Source organism: Lytechinus variegatus, chromosome 11 (genome assembly GCF_018143015.1).
Source record: "Lytechinus variegatus isolate NC3 chromosome 11, Lvar_3.0, whole genome shotgun sequence".
Classification (NCBI taxonomy): Eukaryota; Metazoa; Echinodermata; class Echinoidea; order Temnopleuroida; family Toxopneustidae; genus Lytechinus; species Lytechinus variegatus.
The window spans coordinates 11,313,434-11,340,720 of record NC_054750.1 but is presented as its reverse complement, the minus strand read 5'-3'; the positions used below and the strand labels follow the sequence as shown (position 1 = coordinate 11,340,720).

General features: G+C 36.9%; 1 protein-coding gene across 1 annotated transcript in view; it reads right to left on the bottom strand.

The window, feature by feature from the left end:
* Positions 1 to 27,287, bottom strand: part of LOC121424205 (tyrosine-protein phosphatase Lar-like) — an 86,414-nt gene that overhangs the window by 47,684 nt on the left and 11,443 nt on the right. Inside the window, exons 8-22 of the mRNA XM_041619813.1 lie at positions 25,918 to 26,229; positions 25,061 to 25,387; positions 24,362 to 24,539; positions 23,041 to 23,153; positions 22,214 to 22,516; positions 21,573 to 21,869; positions 20,661 to 20,978; positions 19,805 to 20,095; positions 19,089 to 19,406; positions 18,455 to 18,763; positions 17,745 to 18,059; positions 16,990 to 17,280; positions 16,259 to 16,365; positions 15,436 to 15,561; positions 10,758 to 10,827 (exon numbers count right to left, since the gene is read on the bottom strand). Coding sequence (XP_041475747.1) covers positions 10,758 to 10,827; positions 15,436 to 15,561; positions 16,259 to 16,365; positions 16,990 to 17,280; positions 17,745 to 18,059; positions 18,455 to 18,763; positions 19,089 to 19,406; positions 19,805 to 20,095; positions 20,661 to 20,978; positions 21,573 to 21,869; positions 22,214 to 22,516; positions 23,041 to 23,153; positions 24,362 to 24,539; positions 25,061 to 25,387; positions 25,918 to 26,229 — 3,675 coding nt within the window. The remainder of the gene's footprint in view (positions 1 to 10,757; positions 10,828 to 15,435; positions 15,562 to 16,258; positions 16,366 to 16,989; positions 17,281 to 17,744; positions 18,060 to 18,454; positions 18,764 to 19,088; positions 19,407 to 19,804; positions 20,096 to 20,660; positions 20,979 to 21,572; positions 21,870 to 22,213; positions 22,517 to 23,040; positions 23,154 to 24,361; positions 24,540 to 25,060; positions 25,388 to 25,917; positions 26,230 to 27,287) is intronic.

Here is a 27,287-nt window from a genome sequence, read left to right as displayed (position 1 = left end):
CTTTACCGCTTGAACATGACTGGACTTAATTCTGTCAACCTACATTAATAAGCGAAGAGGAAAAGATCAGAACTGAAGTTGAATTACACAATGTTTTAATAGAAATAAAATGGAAAGGGGATATGAAAAATCGAAGATCATTTATCCATATTGGAACGAATATCCGATGTACTTTCATTATCGAGGTCAATAATCATTTAGTATCCTGTCATAGACAATATTCAGTTCAGCCGTTTATCTTCAATTTTCCAAAGCTGTAACGAACGAAATGCAGTTCATCATGTACCTTCCAGGCATGCACCTCTAATGGTTTTAAACGATCCCATCTGGGAACAGACTATTGTCAAAGATAAGATGCGATGACGCTCAAGCGAGAAGAAACTCATCGCGGAATAGAATAGATAGACAGTTTCGTTTCATCGGCGTGAATGCAGTTCATGTGGTATTTAACCCGTTGCCAACGGGAGCCGGATATATACGGTTCCCTAAAACTTATTCATGTACGGGAGCCGTATATAGTCGGTTCCCCAAAGGCTATTACTCGCATCCATTTGCAGGCTTTAAAAATACAATTTCATACTATGTTTCTGCCTTTTCTGTGTTATAATTACAATGTCCATTAATTAAACTACACATTCCAGAAAGTCATACCTTTTTACCTTTTGTTTCTATAGTTTATAAAGCATTATAAAACGAGTTATGCTTCGAAGAGAGTCCAATATTGGCGTACAGTGGGCATTGCCGCGATGGAAGCTTGATTTCAACGATTTTCAGTTTCGCAGAACCACGTATATACCGTAATCAATAAAAGTGAGGGAAAACAATGGGAGCAGCGAAATGCAACCCAAAACGCACGCAGAGCTGCGTGCGTGCGCTGATATGATCAACGATAGATCGAAAACGATCGATACTTTATAAGATTGCTTGTGAGGTTTCAAAAAGTCCGGGGTTCGATCCCGGCCGCGGCACCTATGCCCGTGAGCAAGGCATTTAATCTACAATGCTCTTTTATCCTGCTTTCAAATAAATGAAAATGCTATATGCATTACTGCTAACTAGGTGTGCACTTCTTTTTAAAAAAATGGCGCCGTTGATAAAATATAGGAAGAAGAAAAATCATGGTTTCAGTTTATAACACATCGATTTTTGTTTTCTTCTTTCATTTAGGTGCATTATTTTGCCTCTTGAAAATGGCTGTCATAATATTCAACTTCATGAACTGATCAAGCTAGATCAAACTAGAAGAGAGTACACGACTTTAAGTTGATATCGATTTCTATAATCCTAAACAAAAAGTGTATACAGCTGGCTATTGAGAATACCTCGGATCGTACGTACACTCTATTTTGTTCTAACGATACGGATGTGGTAATTGATGGAGGCATGGCCCCCTTTCCTTTGAAAATCACAAAAGGGCATCCAGCGAAGGTCAATAAAGCTGCCACTTACTAACAATGTAAAAGAGTGACTTGAAAGGGAAGGATGTACGGATGAATTCACACTTTGTCAGTTTGGTTTAACACCAAAGAGTGATAAACGCCGTGACATAGGCATAATAGACTCATAATCATGCTAATGGAGACTAATATGTGTTATTTACGATGTACAAAGTATATGAAGCATGTTTTATCCATATCAGTAATCTCATGAATTTTCGAAAAAAAAATCTAAGGTTTCCCCAATTGATTTTATTCTGATTGAGTATGTTATCGTGGTTTGGTTTGACCTGCATATAAAAAAAATGTGATGCGATAGGAATCCAGAGCATGGAGTAAATATGCATTCCATGGATATATAATTCGAGAAAATAGAGGGAATGAAAAGCAGAATATATTAAAATAAAATATTTATGTTTATGTCTGCAAACAGGCCTATAATGCTTTTCACGGAACAAATGATGTAAGCCGGGTAATGAATGAATAAGTAGAGCGCCTTGATCACAATGTTTAGTGGATATTATATGAATTATTAATCATTATCATCATGCGGCTCGTTTAATTTTTTTTAATTGCTTGTTAGAAGGGTGCGAGAAAAACGGCATAAAGCATATTGTTATTCCATATACGTCCATTCAGTTATTTGTTTCATTTTTGGCCGTACTCCATAGAATATAACAGACGTTCAACTTTGATAAAGATAAATATGAGATAAAGCAATCAGTACATGAATCGATTAATAAAGACAATTAATTAATTAATTAGAGATAATATATATCACTTAATATGAGCTGGAATATGATATTTAGGCAGGCGAGAATGGCCTTTCTATGTATCTCTTTTGAAGCACGCTCTTCCTCTTACAGTTCTCTAATTAACTCGTTATATTTGTATTTTCATCGGAGCTCTTATGGATTGTTGGCTACAAGGAAAAAGGAAGCGGATAAATAAAACATAAGAATTATTTTAATACATCGAAATTCTGTAAAGGTGAATGTACCGGGTGAGAAATTATATACACTTACGACATTTTAGAATTATACTTTGGCAATGCAGGTTATTATTTTCAGAGTCCTTTTTCATCTTGACGAAATTGGATATTAAAACAAACTGAACGCAGGAAATAATAATTTCCGAACGGAAAGTTCCTAAAATGTTAATCAAATCATATATTGTCCGAAAATTTGACAGTGAGTGTGGCGAAACAAATGGGGGGGGGGGTTAAATGATGGAATATAATTTATATGCACTAGAATAAGAAAAAGGTATAAAATATAGTAATGGTGTAACTTGGGTTGCGATTTCATTGCTGACCTCTATTTCCCCCCCCCCCCTTTGCTTGTCAGAAAAAAGTAAAGAAAAAGTAGCGCATTTATAGTCCCCTCCACCAAGAATTCCTTGGTTCACCGCCGATCTCTGACAACTAGATTACCAGCAAAACCGAAAATGTCTTTCTGGTCACACTCGTTTTTTGCCATTTTAAATTGTCCAACATATACTTAAGTTATTTTTTCTTGCATTTTCCATGAATTACTAATCATTTGTTGATCATTAAATCCTTTGCACATAAATGTCAAGAAAATAACCACACACGTTCTAAACTAGTGAAATAAACTGAGAATTGAGTAAGTTCACAATAAATAAAACGGTTTGCAGGGACTTATTGTATATTCTTGGATAATGAAAGAAAGGCGGAATGTCTTGTTTTTAATACAATTTTAATTACTAGAATCATTTGATACATAATATTCATTTTTTACACAAATACATGGCAACGTCTCCGTTGGATTTTGAATTAAGGAAATAATTTGGAGGTTTTTGTTGAACATTTCTCGACGACGTATAAAATCTAGAAATCATTTGGAATTGATTATGGGCCGAATATGCCGGGCACCTATCCTAATGTAGGTTCTATTTTTTAGTATGGGTTGGGCTTGGAGGGCCGGGTTTGGACATATTTCTGTGATGACGAGAATATACTCAGAAGGGAAAAAATAGAGAGAGGGCCGGGGGGCAGGGAACGGGAGATGAAGAAGAGAGAGAGAGCATAACCCACTTGTCTGTGCAGTGTTGTAGTACATTTTTTTTCGATTAAAGCGCCTCGTATGAAACTGAACCCTCTCCCCCCCCCCCTGCGTAAGCTACTGATTGAATAGAAGGGAAAAAGGTAAAGGGAAAATAGAGGAGAGAGAGAATATAAGTAGAGGTTGACTAGAGGTAAGGGGATTAGAGAGAGTAGAGGGGATGGCATTCATGACAATAACAATAATATTTTTCAATCGAATTAAGCTAATTTCTTTTATTCTTTACATGTAAAATATTCAAATGTTTACATAATATCAAAGATAACAAATATAAACATTACTATCAACACTAACAATGATAATAACAAATAATAAAAGAAAATATAACAATCGGTTAATAAAAAAAAATAATAATATTGATAATAATAACAACAATGGTTAAGATTATGAATATAATAATGATAAGACAAAGAAAAAGATAAAATAAAAAAGCAGACGAAACAGAAAAAAAGATGAAGGGAGAAGATAATGGTGATCATGAGGGATGGGGTGGGCTAACTTAAGTAATTGGATGATAAATGATAAATAATCTTCATAATAATTGTATACCACCTTGCAAATTTTAATCGAGAAGATTATGACTTCTTGTTCAGAAATTATTACTTGTATGCATATAACAATATTTTGAAGATTCATGTTTTGGGGGGCATACTTTTAAAAGGAAATATCATATTCTTCATTTTTTTTCATTTTGCATGAAGAGAAAAACAGAGAGAACAAAATTAAGCAAAATAGGACGACGGGAGTAAAAGAATGAGAATAGGTATAAAGAGAAGATAAGACGACGAAGAAAAAAGGCGAAAAAAAAAGCACAAGCAAATTCATAACAAGAATAAATAGAAGGGAAATAGAAAGAGAAAACTTAGGAGATGGAGGAGGTGTAGGATTACACAATTATCAGTGAAGAAGAAGGAGGAGAAAATGAAAAGGGAGCATTATAAAAAAGGAAGAAAAAAAACAAGGAGGATTTCATTTGCAAGAGGAAACAAAGCAAGACTATATCAAGGGAGAAGGGGGGGGGTCTATAAATAGGAAGTATAAGAACAAAAAGATGAGACAGAGATCGAACAAAAGAAGAAAGGAAATGAGGATGATAAGATAAGAAGAATATCGAAAAAGAAGAATACGAGAAGAAAAGAAATGAGAATAATAATTTTGATAATAATAAGGTCGACAAAGAAGAAAAGGAAGAAGAAAGGAAGGGAGAATATTATGATAATAGTAACATTATGAGAATAATTATGATAATAGTAATATCGAAAAAGAAGAAGTCCAAGAAGAACTTCAAAACCCACATCACCAACAATACATTCTCAAAGAAGTCACTCTGTACGGACATAATTATAGCACTGGAGCGACAGGTGAGCTCTGAACTCCGTGCAGCCAAAACAGGAAATGAACTACGCATGCGCGAAAACTATCGATCGATCAATTCACTCATCGTGGATCGCACACACGCTTTTGTAATCAACGATCCAGCTCGCACGCACGGAACAATGGAGCTGTTCGAACTTGACATGGCCGGCTGATTAATCTCGTTTGGGGTGTTAGAACCTATTCTACTATGCCGTCGCGAACGGGTTAATTGCAATCAGGTGTCGAGATTTATAATTCCAAAATCACGAAACAGCACTTATGCAAGATTTGCATTCATTGCTTGTTAAAATATCGAACTCATCAATATCTGTTGATATTGCCATACGAAGCCCCATCAATAAGCATAACATCCATATTAATATCGGCGGTAAAGATTGGTAACAAATCGAAAAAAAAACTGATACTTAATGATTACGCTGAACAACTTAGAATGTGGATTTTGGTTGATTCCGTAGATTTCAGCATTTTCATTTATACAGAGTACAGAATAATCATAGTTTGCTCAAGGTAGCTAAATGGATAGCGAAAAAGATTATTCACAAAATGCTTTTATATAATCTCTATCGTATTTGTTTTCTTGAATAGGTTTTGAATCTATCGTATAGTTTCCTTTCATTGGACTGAATGCCCTTCATGTGGTACCTACTTGTAGTCTGATGTCGAGATTTTCAAATTTTAAAATAGAGAAAGACAATAATCATATTACAGTCACAGCAAGAAACCGGTTCCAAATCGACCATGTATGTAATTGGAAATGGCATAAAACTTTGTATCGGTTTGGAGTCGGTTTCGTTGGAGTGACTGTAGCCCAAGACTACATCAATTGCGTGTTAGAATTATTAAAGTCATCATTGTCCATCCATATTGACTTAGGTAGTGGCCACAATGAGCATGATATCCATTTTTAAACTACACTCTTGTTGGGCAACATATACTGTCCACACAACAATTGATTAAGATTTCATCCAATTCTGGGTAGTTTTAAACCAATAATGTGTTCTTTGGGTGAAAACTACCCAGAGTTGGATAATTTTTTTAAACTAATTGTTGTGTGGACAGTATGTTGCCCAACATTTTAAGAGTGAATAATTTTCTTCTTCGATGGATATTGATATCACATTTACAATGTTTGATGTGTTAATGCTAACTAGTAAACATACTTTGATATTACAAATTCTGTAGATTTTCAATATTGCAATGATACAACATACAATAAACACGATTTGGTAATGGTAGCTAAGAATTTCAAAATTACTCGTGCGATGGTTTGCTATCACTTGAACACAATATAATGTTTCAAATAATCGAATCGTTTGTAAGTAGTCGCACCACAAACTGTGAAATGGGCTTTACGGATGACGAAAAACAAAGATTTATATTTCCCATTTGTGTATCTATTTTACGTAATTTGTAGCGGGGGAGCTAAAAACTACCTAAGAATTTTTAAATATAAGTAGTTTTTTTTTAGTTCAAGTGTTTAAGCAATTATTATTTACAGTTAAGTCGTGCCGACAATAGTCATGTAAAAGCAGGTCACTTTAGGGACGAGACAGGCATAATTATCAAAAGTGACCACATGCCATATATGGGCATGGTTCATTGTGTCCAGACAAAAAAAGTCACTCTACGTCACAGGATATTGGCAATAGCTAAAAACTGTAGTTTTAAGAAATCTTAACGGTCACAAGGTCACAATCTATCTTGTTTCGTGTTAACAATATCATTCATCAAGAATCTAACTTGTAAGACGTAAACATATAGAAATCTTAAATGCTTTGAAAAAGACAAGTAGAGAGAACATGCTCTTTATATTATAATTATAACGTTCGGTGTAGAATTTAACATGAGAGCTAACATCAGGAAATGACGAATCTATTTTTCCGCGCTTCGCGCTCTAAGTTTTAGTGCTTTGCATTGTACGCTTTGCGCTCTTCGCACTGTTACTATGATGGATGATTTTCAGCTAATGTTTAGTTAATAAATAAATCGTTTTCTGATGAAACCCGAGGGTCAGAAATTTGATTTTTTTTAATATTATCTTCTTATCATACAAATAAAAAAGATTATTTACTTACATAAACAAATTTAGTAAGAATTTTATATTTGGCCACAATTTAATGAAATCATATTGATATTTCGTCTCAGTCTTATGCTAAAACCTCAGTGAAGTGGGCATGACACTGTCTTCACATTTTAGGAAATGTTCATAAAATCATCGGTTACTTCCTGAGATACCTCACGAAACACCCGGGGATGGCTTCCCCTTTAATTCTTATCACGGGGCGACCCCCTTCCCACCTACCCAAGGAGCGAAGGGGCGGAGACATAACAAGGCACATGCATGTCAATCATGACAACCGGAAGTGGAGGTAGGTTAACGGAAGGTCGTGACATGAATAAGAGCTTCCGGTACGTTAATAGGGCGGGGTTTCATGTTTCAGGCGCCTAAGTTGTCTTAATAAAATCACATGGATATCTTTAAAGGATTACCAGCAGTGATACCGATAGAAAATGCATTTTTAAAGAAGAATGTGATGATAAAATTATTCAGATTTTCTAATCTGTTTAACTTCTAAATAAGAAACAAATATTTTAGATCTTGGTTTATTTAAACAAAATATTGTTTGTCTGTTTTTTATAATCTCCGTTCTTTTTTCAATAACTTTTAATAGCTTTAAGACTAATTCAAGTTCGATTAGATTAAAATGATTTTTTTTTTGGAAACGGGGACCGTCATCGTATAATATTCATTCGTATTATGTTGCAATGGATAGGATAATAAATTTCAACCATTGACGTAATTGAGACATCCTCACTTTATAAACACATATCTAAAAAAAATTGAAATATTAGTAAAATCATGTTATGCTCAAGAATAAGAGCGAATGTGTTTTATAATGTCATAAATGTAGAATAGATAATTCAAATGTCAATGTAAATGTCAGTATATGTATATAATTATTATGTTCCATTTAAAATTACATGTTCTTTTATTTAAAAAATTGTTACATCGTATCTAAACTTGTGTTATTTTGTTTTTTCCTCAAATGATTCTCAAATTGTATATACTTTTTCTATGTTCGGTATTATTTTATATTTTTGTTTTTACACAATATTGGCAGATGCCAATGATGTGCCAATAGATTCAATTCAATTCAAAATCCAAAGTCACGACTGGTCATAAACAGCGAAAGTTCGGAAGCTGTGTGTACTGAAACAATGATGAAATAAATTGTAATGGACACCGCAAGATCTGACCAGGACTATACCAAGATATCTTGTATGAGAATGCAATTTCGTGAAACAATTACATTTGATTGTGAATGAAAATTACAAAGATGGTATAAATAAAAAAGGGAAGGAAATTGTGTTTCTAAGGTCTTTAATATTCTACTGGAGTTGACGTTTTGCCGAGATAACCCAGATATACTGCGGGTCACCTCTGCAGCTACTGGATATTCACGTTTAAGGCAAGCGAATTACAAGAGAGGAAACATAACGAATCCTTTAATTTGCCTTTCATACAGGCATACAATTCGGAGTTATGGTATTAACAGACTTCCATAGTTGATTTAAGATCATCCAAGGGGTACGGAAATCGACTTAAAGGGGGTTAGCTTTGCCCCGGGAGGCGCCCCCTTCTATAGGGGTGATGATAACGTGGTTGATGAGATGTGCGGGGCTTTTTAAGAACTCAGATATTGCTTAAGATTCCTTTAATTCTGGGGTTAGTCTTTGATGATAAGTTCAATCCTATTTATTCCATTTAAAAAGTTTAAAAAGTAAAAAAAAAATAGAATAATGTAAAAAGTGGATTTACCTCAGATTTTTTAAATAAAAAAACATGCTCAACCAGTAAATAAGCGTAGCAAATTGGCAAAACCAGGAGTAATTGTATATATATATTGAGAGAAATAATATAAATACAAACAACCTGTGGCAAGAGTTGTAAATAATAAACAGTGAAAAAATGAAATGAGAGAATAATAGATGCGTAGTTTCACTCAAGTTCCCTCGGAGCTGTCATCCAAGAATGACAACTCTGAGGGACATTGAATGAAGCTTCAATGTGTTAAATGTCAATTTGTATTTCAATAAATAAGTAAAGAATAATTACTCTTTCCCCTAGGAATACCATCTTAAGCATCTACGTAACCTCATTCCTGACAATTTACAAACTCAATAACACAGTAAAACACATAATTATGTATTCACAAAGGACATGCACATAATCATTATTGTACCAAAAAGCACGAAACATAGATTTTCGTATAGAAAATATTCATATCTTATATTAATTGAACTATTCATTGTCATTATTATGCTCATTCTCTTTCATGATGGGGTGCTTTATCGTTCGATTTATGTCTTATACGGTATACCATAAAGGACCTGTAATATATCCCTATTACATGTCTACCTGTAATGTATCAGTAAACACTGACGTCATTAGGACGTTGCAGTATATTGTGGTTGAAATCATCTGCAGATCAGTGGCTTAATAGAAAATATATTTATATTTTACACATAATCATCAACCTTCCTACATCACTGTCCTTTCATTTCAAGTTTGAAAGTATTTCATCATAGCGTCACATTTCAACCACAAATTTGTCAAAATTGATATCAATATTTAAAAATATTTTAAAACATTCAGTGTCCTTGGATTTTCATGAAATCACGAGGGTATTAGAATTTCATTGAATGTGTTTATCGTCAACGTTGGCCTAATTGTCTCGATGATACAGCTAATCGTTTATGTTTAAGGTCAATCCAAATTTATACACAACAGAATCTTCGGAACAAGCGGTTAAATTTCTCTTTGATAAGTTTTAAATACCGACAATTAACTCAAGCAATAAAATATTTTTTAGAAAACGCCAGTGTGGCAAAAGTGGGAAATAAGGACTTCCTCGGTCAACACGGACAATTTTATTTTCATCAGTTCTTTACCTTCCCATGACCCCTAATTCTTGATCTGTCTTTTACCTGTTTCTTTCGCTCGAATTTTCTCTGATTGAAGGCAGAAAAAGCAAAATTGGCATAATTATTATGAACTTTGAAAAACACTAGTGGTCCTTGACTGTGAATTATGCCATAAAATGCACTCCATTATCATGCAGTCTCCTTCCATTGACTTTATGAAGATGTTTTGTCATACGAGCAATGGCGCCTTTATCTTCTACTGATTGGCGCCCGTCATTCTTCCATTAAGCGACTAACCAATCACAGCCCGCAATCTATGAACCACGTGAGAACTGAGTAGTGCGTGGCGTCCGCTGACCAAAAGTGTGTAGGCGCCGTATCAGAGGCGGGCGACGGCGTAAAGCGCGCTGGGTTTGTGCGTTTATTTGCTTTTCCTTGGTGTTTGCAATCAATATTACTCAAGCGTGAGATTCCGTAATTTAAAGCTCTTTTGCTTCCAAACTGCTATTTGGTGATTATTTGGGGAACCCCGTGACTCAACTATTGTCATTAATTTGTGGTGTCGAGACAAAATTTGTATGGAAAGATGGATCCGTGTCCATTTTGTGAGTCATGCTTGGTCTGAGATGAAAATAATGAAATAAGATGACACAATGTCATGACCCATTCGAATGGATAAAAATTTTAGTCCTTTTATTAGCTTTCCATCTATCAAACATCAAGTCATCCATCAATTACTCCACAAAGTATTGGTTTATTGACAGATAAATCGCAATTTCTGTGTAGTTAAATACAAGAACACCAAATTACCACGGTAAATACGACTTTGATTTAAGATTTAAAGATTATTCAAGTGTTTCATCACAAATACACTTGTTTCGTTAGAAATCTTGTAATAAGCCATGCAGTGATTTTAACTATAACTTTTACTCACGTCCTTCGCTGGTCCCGACATTGATCTCATCGCTCCAATCTCCCGGACCTGCACTTGTAACCCCTCGGATCTAGCGATATCAAACATATAATATCAAATTAACGAATGTTATACTGAATTATCATTCTTCCTTCAAATATGACATTATAAGGCTGACAAAATTTCCATTCCATAATTGTCATGGTGCCTACTTAATTATTATATTATGCAAAGTTTGGCTACCCGGTAAATCACAAAAATAGTGTGTTTTCGTTTGAGCAAGAAATCACACTCTAAATTGCCGGAATTCAAAGTCTCAAGCATTCAATTCAAATCCTTTGGGTTTATAAAACAATTTTTAGGATTCAAACTAAATCCAGAATTCGATTGGTCCCTTACTACTGCCCTTCTCGATATATTTTAAATCCCTGCAATTTACAGTGCATGTTTCACTCATGCACGAGGTTTGCTTTGTAAGCCAAAGACATTTAAAAAATAAAGGCATTTGCTAACATTACATAGGTCTTATTAAAGGTCTTATATATATAAGATACCACCCATTGTATATACTCCTGAAGAAGACGGAGGTCCGTCGAAAATTCGAGTAAAGAATAAAAACTATATTGGCATTGAAAGCATTATCTTCAGCATATTTTGTTATATATATATATATATATATATATATATATATATATATATATATAGGTAAGCAAGTAAGTAGTGATGTACTGCAAGAAATTGTGTTCTTCATACTAATCAGTCGCTGATGAGCCTTAGGGTGAAACTATATATATATGATATATATGATTTGCGTCGTTTTTATATTGTTTAAATAACACCCAGGAAAGAAATCTATGCGGACGCTTTAAGATACCGGTGACTGAAAAAAAAAATCTCCTGTAGATATTATTGAAACACATGTTAATGAAGGGGGGAAATTAAGATGATGATTTTAGGTCCATTACATTTCACTTTTCTGATGATTTACAGGCGCAATATTTTTCTGGGCTCCATTTTATAACATAATTATCACATATACAGCCACACGGGTGACAAGTTGGCCTTGTAGCACATACTTTTCAAAAGTCAAACCAATTTTATTGCCCTTATAATGCAGACGGCAAATTAAAAATGGGGAACTAAGATGACACGATTTTTCTACCTTTATTCACGTAGTAGCTCCAGATTGAGCGATTTCATGATAACATGCAGAAAAGAAGCGATTTAACACAAGTTGACCTATAATTCATGACATGTTTGTATGTTGATGGCTTAATATAAGTTTATAACATTGTTTAGGCGTAGTTCTCTGCTCAAATAAATGAGTTGAATGAAATAACAGTATACTTTTTGCACAAAACTGTGTTGTTATTGACAAGCGGTTTCAGATGATTTGCCGGTAAAATTCTGATCAGTGTGACGTCATATCGTCATATCGCACTGGTGCATGGTATATGTACATTTAGTCTATTTTTATACATATTTTCATTTGTAATATATGTAATTATTTATAAACTGATATCAGGGAAACATTAGGCTCGATCCAGATAGGAAATGTAGGTAAAGGGAGGGGTGACCTAATTCTAAAAACAAGTACATTATCGGATACCATAATGTCGAACATTTGTGAACCTCGGGCAAGTTTATGATTTCATACTGAGCTATGCATTTCTTGTCCACCAATAATATTTTGACGAAATGCCAACGCGATAACGATCTCACAGGTTGCAATCGATAGTACGGAACATGTTTCTATAATTACAGGATTGTCGTCTGCTAAATCCCTTCCATATTCCATTTACTTGGAACCAGTCACTTTTTGCGCGAGTTCGTGTTCTCGAAGCGGACATAAATTTTTACGTCATCAAGGCACCTACACCAACCCTGCCGATAGAGGTCTCAGATAAGGACGAGTTCGTTGGCTTTGTCGTATTTCCACGGGAAACTCTGATTTCTGGACTCTCCTCCCACGATTTATTTTTTTTTCCTTTTTAACTCTGAAGAAAAAAAATTATCATTCAAAGTATCACCCTCGAAACCATTTCTTTATTTGGAAAGTAATGTAAACATGGGCAGACGAATTGTGTATGCTTCAGATTTTGGACCAATGTATCACATAGATCCGAATGCATGTCCGAGTGTCAATATTCCCACAAAAAGACCTAAAAATAGAAACCGCGAGAACTGATAAGATATGTCGGAAGATGCCTCGATTCTTGGAAAACGATATTCATCATAATATCTTGAAATAGTTTGGAACTATGATATCAATATATTTGACTCTCCTTTTTACAAAAACATTGTTGAATAGAAAGAAAAACATGTCAAAAAATAGCAAATTACTCAAATCTCCATCAAAATCATATGTAAAATAAAAGGTCACAGCTTTAAAAAGAGTATAAACACTGGGTCATGAAAATGGAGAGGGCGACTGATCATGCAAAAAGTTACCGATCAATAGTCCATTTTTACGTTTTCGTATATACTGTTCAGGAAAAAAGTGAGGGACTAAAGCCTCCCCCCCCCCCATTCCGCTTTCGCGAGACCTGAGCAATAAAGTATAATTATGCGCAAATAGGATGATTGATGATTTCATACAATCATCTTGCATGATATCAATCGAATTATTTTATTCTTTGTAGAATTGACAATACAAGCTCTTCATTTAGTGATAATACAACACACTAACGCGGAAATTAAACATGTTCAGAAGGAATCAAACCATGTTTTATATTGCAACAAGGACATATTATATAATTCACAATGATGTGGTCTACAATAGACGAAACTTTAAAGTACCCAAATATTCTTATTTCACGTTGGATGATGTTTTAAGTCACAGATTTATTCTTGTAAGGGCTCTGCTTAATGTAGCAAAGCTGAGTACTATAATTGTGCAAATTATATAACTCGCTTAGTTTTAAACAGTTCAAACAAAATTATTATGTAAGTGCCAAAACCGAGGTCATATGCAGCGCTTAGAAACATTAAGAATGTCCCACTTAAATAAATTATGTCTTTATTATTATTGTTATTATCAAACAGGTAAAATCTGTAATCCTGATTCATGGCGTATATGTCAAATAGTTCTCTTATCCTGTTAGCATCATATGTGTGGAAAACGGGGTCTATATCCGTCATTTTTTTATCCGGCCAGTCATCTCTATCAAATGCAAATGTCAAATATTATTAGTTTGATAATCAACTATCTGCTTTCCTCTGTTCCAGTTTTTATCAATAATATCGGTCATTGAATCAATTGCAAATAAACTTCTTGATATGTGGACAAGAAAATGTCAAGTCATTTCCAAAAATGCAACATAAAAAATAATACAGCAACATGAGAAAATGCATAAGATTGCTAATGATTGAAGTACTCGAATACATTGACATGTTAAACATTAAACATTATCCTCATCACAATCATTTGGGCCCGTATTCTGAACTCGGGTGTAACTTAAACTCAGGTTTAAAGTTGTGGTTTAAGTATGAATAGCCACAAGTATCGAAATATGTTTATTAAGTTGTATGTTTCTTATGTTTACTGTGCTATTTCCTGATTCATCGACGGTGAAGACAATCATCTATTTATACTTCCTACACAATTATGAATGATTTGAGAGCCGAATGAGCTGAAAGTATGATATCTCCACTGTTAGTGATTATGTAACAATTGGCTGTCCATAACTAAACCACAACTTTAAACCTGCTATCAGAATACGGGCCTTGTTGTTATTCTGGGGCCGATTGCACGAAAGGGTCTTTACAAGGACCGTCTTTCGTGTCGCCCATCTTTTATGATGCGCCATGTGAACGCATTTCAAATAAATCATCTGCAAACATATTGCATTCGTCCGTTAAAATAAACAAAATATTTGTTTGCAAAATGATGTGATATATCATGAAATTGTATAAAAATTTGATTTAAAAGCAAGCTAACGAATCTTATTCTTTATCATATATTTCAGAAACACTCCGCTTATAGCGTATCATAAAAGATGGGCGACACGAAAGATGGTCCTTGGAAAGACCCTTTCGTGCAATCGGCCCCTGTTCCCGACTAAGCATTCCTGTCACAAAGGCATGGACAGCGTCAAGGATAATAGGGGAGGGGACAAGAGGACCAAATTCATTATCATTTCAAATTACAGGTGTAATGCAGAGTTTCGGCGTCTGTACTTCTTTTTTCTATACACCTTGTTCTTCCTCTTGTCACCCCTCCCCCCCCCCCATAGCGCTGCCCCTTCAAAAATACTATCTGGATTAGAGAATTCAGACGTTAGCGGGTCGTAAAGGGAATACGAGAGCATAGATGAAGGAATAAGACAATTGAAAACGAAAACATCTGATTAGAAATTGTAAAAAAAATTACTTCATTTTGATCAAACAAATGGGACAAGCTGTAACCACATTAACATGTCTCGTGAACCACTCTTATATTTGCATTCGACAGTAATAATTCACACGCTAAATCTAATAATTGCATACATACTATTCCGCTATTTTAAAGAAATCTTGATGATTATGGACAATATTATTCCATCACAAATACCGATAAATACCCCTATAAAGTTTGTGATTTTAATTTCGAGACTCCAATTCGCTGAATTTGGATGAAAACATCTCACTTCAGATACTACCCACAACAAAACTGAGAAATAAGTTACAGATTTTGTTTGAAATGTAACGTTGTTCCTACCTTTATGACGTAAGCAGTATACGGACTTAGACCGAAGAGGGTGCCATTCACAATCGCATCTTCAGATCTAATGGTGACCTCAATACTGTAGTTTGATTGCTGCTCGTTCTGTCTCCAGTACTGAAGCTGTAAATATAAAACACAAAGAAATATCTCAGGCACAAACTGTTCCCGACATTTTCATATCCATATTGAAATAGCCATGTTAGCTTGCTCATCCTTTATTCAACACACTACTCGTTTGGCTACTCACCAATGTGGTGGATATCACGTCCAACATATGAAAGAGGGTAAGAAAAAAATTAAATATTTTCACAACGCAACAAAATCTTATGAAATTATATAGAAGATGATATATTTTTTTTATTTTTTCAGCTTCATTTGATCTATTGATTTGGCTTTTCATAACTGTCAATGTTAAATTTTGGGGATAGAATGTACTTGTGTAGAGTATTCCGGTTCGAAATACACAGATATTCATGTGTTTCTCATATGACGCCAATGACTGAAGTAAACTTAGATTATTTATTACAACAACTACATTCGGAGGAAGGATAAAAAATGATGATGATGACGATGACACTAACAATGATCGTTATCATGATTATGATTACAATGAAGGGAATAATTATGATTAAGACGACGATGATAATGACGACGACGATAATGAGGTTAAATTTAGACGAACGATACTGACATGACTGAAGGTGCTTTGATGGCAACACATTCTGAAGGTTTTCATTACCGATTCAATTAACATCACCACGGACCATATAAAGAGACGGAAATACTATCAAAGAGGATATTTCTAAAGATATCTCACCTTGTACTCCGTAATGATACCATGTGGTGGATCAGGTCGCATCCACTGAAGGGTAACACTGGTATCCCCTATCCCAAGAACTACCAAACCAGTCGGTTTTGGTGGTGCTGTAATTCGAACACAAAATCGAAAGTTAAAAACCCATTTGCAGTGAGTAGAGCTTGAATATTTCGGGAGGAGACAATTTCTCTTCCATTCCTCTTCTCCTTTTAAAAGCTCATTCTACTGTCAATAAGCGAGGCAGGGTATTTTCGACCCATGGATCTGAAACACATGACTCAGGCACAGCCCAGCCGATACCCAGAATGTAGCATTCACATTCCAGGGAAATATCCTTGCTCTTGGATCAGATTGCCCATCGAAACAAAGAACCAACTTGTATTCTGGTACGAACAATGCCAGAAAAACGACAATGTGGAATGCATTATGCCGTTCTCCCATGCGCATGATGAGTAGGGTTATTTGATATGGGTTTATCATATTCATTTTTCAATCAACCGCTGCACTGAATGTAAAAAGGTGGGCTCTTAAAATACTTATTAGCATTCATTTAGAAATAATTGTGTTTTTTTTCCTCAAGACAACATTTAAAATGATTATACTGACGTAACCCGATGCCGTTTATTAAAAGAATCCCATTTTTTTTACTTTGCAGGTAGTTAAATATTAATACAAACTAGTAAAGCACACACGGCACAGCAACGTTCATCATCGTCAGCATCAATACCTACGTGCAACAAGAGTTGATGCCAAAATCTGCTCTGAGAATGGACCGTAGCCTTTCAACGAGGAAGCTCTCACAGAGAACTGATACTCAGTGTAAGGCGTAAGAAAACCGATCTGTACAACAGTCTCGGTAGTCGTCGCCGTCAAGGTGTGATTGGTGTTCGTATCGAGGAGTTGATACTCGTAGTGGACGATGTCACCGTGTCTAGTACCGCATGGGGGCTCCCGCCAGGAGAACTCGATTTCCCGTGACGTTACAAGGTCGACGGAGATTGCGTCTGGTGCTTCAGTCGGTACTATTTTGAAAAGATTAAAAAAAACATATCGTTTCAAACCTAAATAATTCACAGGAAAATTAAGGGACACCTAATCTAAACAGACAAAAAACACTCAATCAAAATAGAATAACAAAGAACATAAAAATGCAGTCTGGGCAACTTTTGAATAGAATCAATAATGAAACAATGAAAAGGTCTGCGTTGAATTTTGAACATGTAATCAAGATTATGATATTATGATTTCAGTAATTTCAGTACCACCGTGCAAAATCTTGCACTTTCTCATTTGTTCATAAAGCTATTCGTTTTGTACGTTACGCCGGACTTTAATACTTTACGCACGTCTGGACAGGTGATTCTTTCTTGGGATGTGTCTGTCCAAAATTTTCATTGATGTTGGATACATGCCAAGCAGATACATGGGTAGGCCTACTAAAATGATGCATTAAAACTAATGAAGGGAAAATTCATTTTATCCTTACTCGTTTCTCCCGTCTGCACAACAACCACAGACATGGATCCGTTGCCTGCTTCCGTTACAGCGAACACCTTCAGCTCATAGGTTGAAAATGGTATCAGCGAATTGATCTCAACATCTCTATGGTCAGCTCGTACGGCTAGCTCATGCATCGGCCAATCATCGTCGAGGAGACATCGGTCTTGGCGCACAAGACGGTAGGCCACAACGTAGTGGTTAATTGGACATTTCTGGTTTGGTGGCGCGTTCCAAGATAGACGGATTGAAGTGGGATTATCGCTGCTTGTTTCGGCGAGGGCAATGTTAACCTCATCTGATACTGAAAAATTTGAACATTCAGAAAACAAACCTTTATAAAACTTTCAACATGTTTAAAATAATCTATAAATACGTTGTACAAAGGTACAATGCTTAAAGATGTTCAATGTTTTAGAGGGTTAGTATTGTTGATCCTCATACATGCGATCATTCATGCTAGGAACACGTGTGTTGACTATGGATCAAGAATATGACGCGATAGGACTTTTTGTCCTTAGCTTTCTGCACGTTCAGATCTACAGAGAACTTGTGTTCTTTCACGACGAGACATAAAGTTTGTTTTAATTCATATTCATAGGAAATACATTTTTATCTTATTTTTGTGACATCATGACAATAACATAATGTCCTTGGACACCTGAAATTGCATATCGTATTATATTGACAAAAGCATACCAACTGCATTTGTTGTGAGTTTCTTCCAACTGCTGAACGGTCCCCATCCTTTTCGGGTACGAGCTCTGACCCGGAACTGATAAACTTCGCAAGGCTCGAGGTCATCCAGTGTCACGTAACGATATGTCGCGGGAATCTTGCTTGTCTTTGAATTGAGAGTAGAGTCATCAAGAGATTCCAGCTCGTAGGCGTAGAAGGTGATTTCACCGCTACGATGTCCGCAAGGCACTTCTTCCCACGAGACATTGAGTTTGGAAGGTTTGTGTGGAAATGATGATGGTTCATTGACAGTGGGTGAGGCAGTCGGTGCTGGGGGAGGAAAGAACAGATACTGTGTTTTCAATAACTGGTGCGTTTTTCGGCAGGCACGCTCGGATTCTGTTTATTGAAAATGTGTATTTGAACGGGTTAGTGAACGCTCGAACATGTAATACATGAGTAAAGAGAACTTTATAGTGCAACATAACTGCATTTAACGTACTGATCTACTTTCACTGAACCATGAGGAAAAACGTCGCCTAAATCAGTGATTGTTTTAAATCTTCAGACTGCCACTGAATGCGTACTTAAATCAATTAAAGGACATTTTTCGTTATCATACAATAATTTTGGAAGAAAGAAATCTTTCGCTCACGAGCTTGTTGGGTGACTACAGTCGACATCACTTCCTGCCCGGCATTCGGTGCCCCCGTCCTCGCCCATACCATCACTCTATACGTAGTGAACGGCAACAACCCTGAAACTACGGCAGAAGTGCTCTGGGTCTCGACGTCTAAAGCCCTTGTCGCGGCCAATCGTCTCACGTTTGCACTACACTGGTCGGTGTTGGTCGGGATGTACCGGAGACCGTAGCTGAAAATCGGACACGGCTGAGCTGCCGGAGCGCTCCATGTGATGTTTATCTCTCCAGAGCTGATTGACTGGAGGTGGAGTGACGTCACCGGACCAGGAGCTTGTGATCAGAGGTAGATATGAACATAGTGCATTCCGTTATTTGGAAATAATTCAAGAACGTCTGAACGCTCAAGACTATGGTATGGTTGATAAGATATCAAGCAAAGAGACGAGGGGATATTTGTGGATGTAAATTTTTAAAAATCACATTTCCTAAAGGCCATTACATTCGCATTCTGGTAATATCAATCATATATTAATATCTGACTTCATTAATTAATAATATTCAAGATCTGTTTGGGTGTCTTATAGAATGTAAGTTTTATATTGGAAATCAATGGAAACTGCAATCTATTTTAAAAGGGTTGATTTAAAGAGTTTCGTTTGTAGGGCTTTGGAAGTAAAATTCATCGTCATGCAAACGCTACTGAAAATCAGACATCCTGTAATACTTACGGGATGCAGTAGTGTCAGCGAAAAGTGCGTTACTAGGATCGCCGAATCCTGCAGACGTCTCCGCTTGGACCCAGAACGAGTAAGTCAAACAAGGAAGAAGTCCGTACACTGAGGCTAGGGATACAGGATCATGAACCTGACCGGACCAGTATAACCCGGAAGGGGACTCCAGTCGGTAGTGGTATATGACTTCCGGTCCATGGCGGTATCCACATTCTAGTGTGTTCCAGCGGAATTTGAGACTACTTTGGGTTCGTTCTGTCACGTCGATGAATTGCACCTGTCCCGGGGCTGTGTAAGATGGCAAGGAGGAATAACATGAAATCAAACTTTTATATGATCTCCGTTTCTTAATAATTCTATAAAGTGACACTACACAACGGTCGTCTTTACACAAGTTTCTTACACATGTGGTTATGATAAATATTAGTGTCTTAGCCAGAGTGTGAAGTTTTAGGTAAAAGGTCTATTCGCTAATGTTATTGACAGTACATACTTGTTCATGAAAGAAGCACTAGTGTACGAGAAGGGGGGGGGGGAATGAAACAGAGTACCCCCCCCCGACATATTTCTGCTGACCATTTTATAGTTAATCAGAAGAATTTTGACAGGAAACTGTTTTCCGAAATGGTGATGTCATTCGCGTTCCTTTTTAGATATGTTTATTGATATATTTCGTTAGTTTTCACTTGTCAGATAAACTTTGACACTCCCATACCTCAATGATGAGGACTCCCAGATACGCCACTGAGCATAAGTGCTACAGCTGACCATAGCATGTCGCGTCTGGTAATAAACTGAGGGAACAGCCTGTTAAATGACAATGAAAATCATTTTACGAAATTTCAAACGATACCTGCAGGTTGTGTTTGGAAACTTCTCACTGCAACTGGGGCCATACCGGCATCGCTGACTGCTTGGACATAAACTTCGTATCTCGAGTACGGCTCCAGGTTCGACAATCGTATGAACCAATGCGAAGTGTTCCCAGCAAACTGAAGCACCTGCATATTGCTGCTGATCGCCTCGCACAGACCGAGGTTTGTGAGAACGTACGTGACCCGGTAGTGAATGATGGGACATCCGTTGACCTCAGGTGGTGACCACGTGACGTCGGCTTCAAATGGCCTGGATGCGTAGGTATGCACGAACATGGTCTCTATCATACCCGGTTCTGGGAAAATAATAGATAAATAACAGGATCACAAATGAAGAATTTATAATGACATTTTCACACCACACACGAATCATTTCAAAGACGTGTCCTATCCCACTGCTGCCACTCCCCTATAACTGGGCAGCATTCCTCGAAGCTCTCTGTCAAAAATGTCCAACATTACTAGTACATACTTCTGAAAACATTGTAGCTGACTGGTTCAGAACAAATATGGTAGTGATAAGCACTGAGAAGCTGATAAATGTAACACTTTCCTCCAGATTATTGAAACAACTTCAATGATGTCTCGCGATACAGATAACAGATTCCATACAAATATGAACAGTTGAAAGTTTTTACCGTGAAGAAATGATTATATTCTTTATCAAAGAAGATAATAAACGCATTTAGAAGAGGCTCCTTATGAATTTGACGAAATAGCAAATATACTAATAGGCCTATAGACTCGAATAACTGACCAATAGCCCAAAATATGTAAAATGTTCAAAATCGTTGCTTAAGATAATTTGTCCGACCGCACTAACAGAATATTAATCGTGTTATCGAACTTATCACATCTTCATTTATGATAGAACCTCTATTAATGTTTACCTCCTCCTTGTGTTCGTACATGGTAGAGTTTTGCATAATGACCGTACCCGGCCGACGTCTTAGCCCTGATTCTAAACTCATATGGAGTACATGAAGCCAGATTGTTGATCGTCAATGACGTCACATTGCTAGGGGAATCCCCCTCCGTAAGCGCAGCTACAGGCACGTTCTCATTGGACAGTTCGTAATGGAATAGAAGTACACCCCCATGGGTGTGACCACAGGGTAAGTCCCATGCCAATGAGATGCTGTTTTCAGTTGTTTCCACGACAGCAAGGTCGGTCACATTCTCAGGTACTGGATTAACGAATAAATGACAAGCAAAATTATTGAATAAAACCTCGGGAATACATCCTTTTCAAGCTTAAAAATGGCGTATTCCTAGAATCAGAAGGGAATATGAATCCAAATCGAATTCCTGATGAATAAATCACAACCATGACAACTGTTTTCCTAAAGGGTTGCTTACATTGATAAACCACGATAAACGATCTTTTACACATTCCCCTTGGCTCAACAAAAAGAAGTCTACTGTCCTCTTCCCTTTCTACTATGAACATAATTAAAAGGCTAGCCGTAAAGACGTATTTCTTCTCGATTTTACATACTCATAATCTTTTTTTGACAACCTGAAATCTCACCCGATTCGGCAGTTTGGATGTTCCTTTTTTCCGGTACTCCAAATCCGATACTGTTCCTCGCCAGAACTTCGACGCTGTACGTCGAATAGGATACCAGTCCAGCAATGGTAAACTCTGTAGTCGTGTTGGTGTTCCCTGCCACGATGGGTTCTTCTACCAGCTGGACTATGCACTGGTCCAGGACCTGAGGTGTGTAGCGGATTATGTATTCTAGCTGACAGGCAGACTGCAAGGGTGGTTCCCAGGAGAGGTGGATCTCGGTAGGGGTAACGGTGAAGCGAAGGTTCCGAACCGATCCAGGTGCTGCCATCAGAATGAAGAACGATTAAACTGAGAGGCAGGTCATTGGGAAGATGAATACTTTATGCAACTGCAGCAAAAGTCAGCATTTTTCAAATATTGAAACACTGGCTCTAACGTTCTTTAGTGATTGCATCTTGAAGTTTAAACGCAAAAGCGCCATTCATTATTGATTGTGATTTCAAAAATAATAATTTACATGTATTTTACAAAGAGCATAAAATGCATCAGTCAATGTCATTGAAAAATTCCACATGAGAAAGTCATGATACATGGATGATGATTTTTTTTTTCTCAAGTCCAACAGTAAAGTTATTCTAATTGATAATATTAATTAAACTCTAATTCATCAACTCCAAACAGGCATGCCATCCACGGGTATCTCTTTTGGGATCAAGGACCAGAAATTCAATATTATTTTTTTTTCATGTAAAAGCAAGAGAAAGATATGATGATTCATCTTCAGCGAGAGTTGTTTACACTAGTAAATAAAAAAATTATTGTTTTTAGATGACGTCCCAACTTACCAACTGTAGCCGGTATAACGATTGGTAGAGGTGGACTCTCGGGACCAACCCCGGCCATGTTGTGAGCCGCTACTGTGAAGTTATACATAACACACTCCGATAGATCGGGGAACCTTGAAACAAAGAAGTTTGTTGATATCGATTTGAAAAAAGGTCATTATCTAGTCATGTAAATGTCATAAGTAAAGGACTTATTATATGAATAAAAGCTCGAGCAATCAAAAAACGGAGCTTGTGTCCATGCTGAAAACAAAACGACGAACTAAATATCATCTCATGTATAAGAAAACTAGATTGGCATTTTCAATTGATCGTCCTCTTTTTCCTTACCAAACAAGAATAAACAATTCCGTCATACATGCGATGATGGCATTAATATATTGTTTAAAGGCGGGGTAGAATTTGTGGCGTGATGTCACTATCAAATTAGAAAATCTCATCAGAATGGACAACATTGATAACATAAACCATGGGACGATCCTTCTAAAATAAGAGGTTTATAGTTTCAACTTTCAACTGACAATAGGGCAAAAGGGTAATCTATGAGGTACCAATTCCTATCTGTCTCTACCACCAGTCCACTACTATTTAATCAAGCTCAACTTCAACTCGTTCGCGGAAGGGAGTTTTCACTCCGCGTCGTACGGAGGGTTCTAGAACACGGTAAATGTATTGATAATGCCCGTCAAATGATAAAGAACAGCTGGGATCTCTTTGTCGAAAATCGGTGTTCCGGCACAGCAGTCTTGTCCTAATTTTTGGAGTTGACGAAACATTTTAAATTTGTCGTTTGTCCAGAGTCCTGGATGAAACTGCTGTTTTGATTCACCGAGTTTCGACAGACTTCTTGGTTGTTCTCTGTCATGAAAAGCATTTGACCATAAATCTTAATAATAATAATAATAGGCATTTATATAGCGCCATCTATCTAGAAATATTCTATTCCGAGGCGCGTTGTTATTATTATTACCCCGGCTTTAGCTCGAGCTGCCTCTCAGCGCTCATGCATTCAAGGAATTAATCCTGCCGGGTACCCATTCACCTCACCTGGGTCGAGTGCAGCACAATGTGGATAAATTTCTTGCTGAAGGAAATTACGCCATGGGATTCGAAGCCTCGACCTTCTGTTTCAAAGTCAGAAGACTTATCCACTGGGCCACCACGCTCCACGCTTCTCTCTTCTTGAACCATCCGTACGTAGCGTGAAATAATGAGCGTGATAGTTCACGATTTACAACTGACGAGCATTACAACACATCATATCCATGCTTTACCCCGTTTTCATGATTTCAATTTCAAGAAGCCAAAGTCTTAGTCTTACGTGTAAGAATGTTGAGATGCAGAAACGATCTGCGTTCCTTGATGCGCTCCTCGAAGCATCAACAGATAGTTACTAACCAATCCCTTTCGATGACCGCATGGTACTTGACCCCAGTTCAAGGTCACACTGTTAGTTGAAAGGTCGATGACTTCTACTGCAGCAGGAGCTGATGTGGGCCCTAGGATGAATTAAGAATATGATACTCTAATAAAGTCATCTGCCAATCCTCTTCGCTAATATAATTATTTGAATGTATTTTATTTCAACACGGTAGCATGCTTCATCCCATAGGGTTTTGCAGCAGGTTCGTGGTCCACAGATCCAGACGGGTGTTCCTTAAAGTTGTTCGTAAGTTACGAGCGACTTCACATACGACTGGTGATCCTTTCTTCGGATCTAAATCCACACCAATGAAAATTCAGTGCACATCATTCTTTAAGTCTTTCGTAAAGTCGCTCTTAACTTTACGAGCAGCTTTATGAAACACTAATCAACAACTAGTAAACCGTAATGTTTACAGTATCTGGATAGCTAAGCTCTGTGTAAGTTGTTATTGACTTGGGAATATTTTGTTATTAGGAAAAGAATCGTAAATAAAATGTCATAAGGATTTATAGTGCCTGTATTTAGCAAAATGATTAAAGGAATAACCTATTGTAGATGTAGTTGCTTTTTGTGCATGCACCTATTTTCTCTTACTATCTTCAAGAGTAGTAGAAATCCGGGTTATATTCTCTCCGACGCTGTCTTCTGACCCCGGCGCCACAGATACGATGTATGTTGAATATTCATCGAGCCCACTTAACGTCAGACTTCTTTCGGTCGTATTGAAGGTGCCTGATTGGCTGGCTTCACTCCCCGATGTTGCTCTTCTCTCTGCACATTGGTCGAAACTTGTGACGTCATAATGGACGATGTAGTATGACGCATCGCATCGTCGATTCGGATCCAGTTCCCATGACACAAGAAGCGAAGTCGGATTATTTGGTACCGGCGAGACTGACAACGTTGGGATTGGATCTGGTGCTGTGTTAACGAAAAAGAGTATATAAAGACGTTGATATTTTTTACGTGATAATGTCGGTAATTAAATATTTTTATTTTCTTGACTATCAAGAGTCTTGGACAGATAGAAAGAATTGTTTTTGTGACAGGCCATGTTGTAAATGGTGTCAGGATTGGTGTAGAATAATTCCCCGAACACACGTGAAAATGCCATTGTAAAGGCTATATGGCTTTTGTTTCATAATATGATTACTGGCAATAACAGTGTCAACACAGTGTAAACGGCAATGTCAAGTAATGATTTATGAAAAAAAAACAGGACAACACAATGACTGGCTTGTGCATTACTAAAATATTTTTGAAATATATAATCTCAATTTCAAAAAAAATTGCTCGTATCCTTATCTTCATGATCTTCAAAAAGTGTCTAAATTATGAATATAAGCAGTTTACAATGATTAACTTCTATGTAATTTATGTTTACATCAAGTCTTTCTCTAATCACAACGTTCTTCTTATATCCTAATGTGTGTTTGGCTGAATATACTTACATGCACACGGAGTCGTTGTTGATACTATAGGTGTTGGTTCACCTTCCCCATTCACACCGGGACGAACCGCAACCACTTGAAAATCATAGGTTGACAGACTTGAAAGTGGCGTCACTGTATACGTGAACGGTTCTTCTGTGACGTTGCCAGCGGTTTCCCAACCGGGAATGCCATGTTCTCTGTACTGCACGATGTACGCCGTGACCGGACCGCTCCCGGCATCAACCGCAGCATTCCAAGCATCCCAGGTAAGTTCTACCGAATAACTGGTAACGACTCCTATCGTAGGCGGTCGACTTAGTGAAGGTTGTTCTAGAAAAAGATAAAAGGGGTAAATTGTAATGATTGTTTTTATATTCGAATTTCAAATATTACACACTCCGTGATTAGGTGTAATAACAGTTTTGAGAAATGAAAATAAGATGATTTTTAGAAAACATTAATCGCATGGCGGTAAGATACTAATTTAATCATCTGTGGTATGGGGTGCAAATTCATCCATTCCTAAACACTTCTTAGCCGTGGATCCGTGTGTTTCACCTTCGCATATTAAATCCTAAAGCACTTCAATTTTCGACTTGTTTTCATTTTCCTCATAATTCGATGCCATCTTAATCGATGATACATAGAACGAAAAGCCAAATTAAATATCTATTCCTTCTTACCTATTATTTTTTTAATGAGAATCTATTATGGGTTTGAAAAGAATCCGAGTGTTTTATCTTCATTTGATTTGCCTGGAACTAACAAAAAGCTGACGGATGGTCAGAAAGTCCATTTTCTTGTTAACGAAAATGTTTCTGTAGCCGTCGGGGAAAAGCCCATTTTCGTGATAATTTGACGTCACAATTTCCGATACGATTCTCACTGTTCATGCTGTTGCGGATGCATGTATATTACTCCCTTAGCAATATTCACGGTTGTATGGACAGACCAGACAGTATATCAACAATCAGGATATAAATAGAACAGGAACATGTCTGGTCCACCGTGAACTTGTCCTTGGAGGTTTGAACTGACATTTATTTCTTTACAGCTCAATGCCTTTGGGTTAGCGGAAGACATCAAGGATAGCAACTTTCCTATTCTTACCCATGACCTATGGAACCCTGTTCCATGATACTTATTTTGACAATAACAAGTGACTGCATTCTATGGCAAAATTTACTTTCCTCCAATCAGCTGCCTTGTTTCGGTAGCTGATAACAGAGGCTTGCAACTTGCTATTGGTGAATAAGTTTTGTGAGCACAGGCTCAAGTACTGGTACGTTAACAACGAAATGTGGGTCTTCTTAAGAGATGACTATTTTCTTATCATCATAAGGCACATGTGTAGCAAAATTCCATATTTGTGATTGCTTTCTAAGATT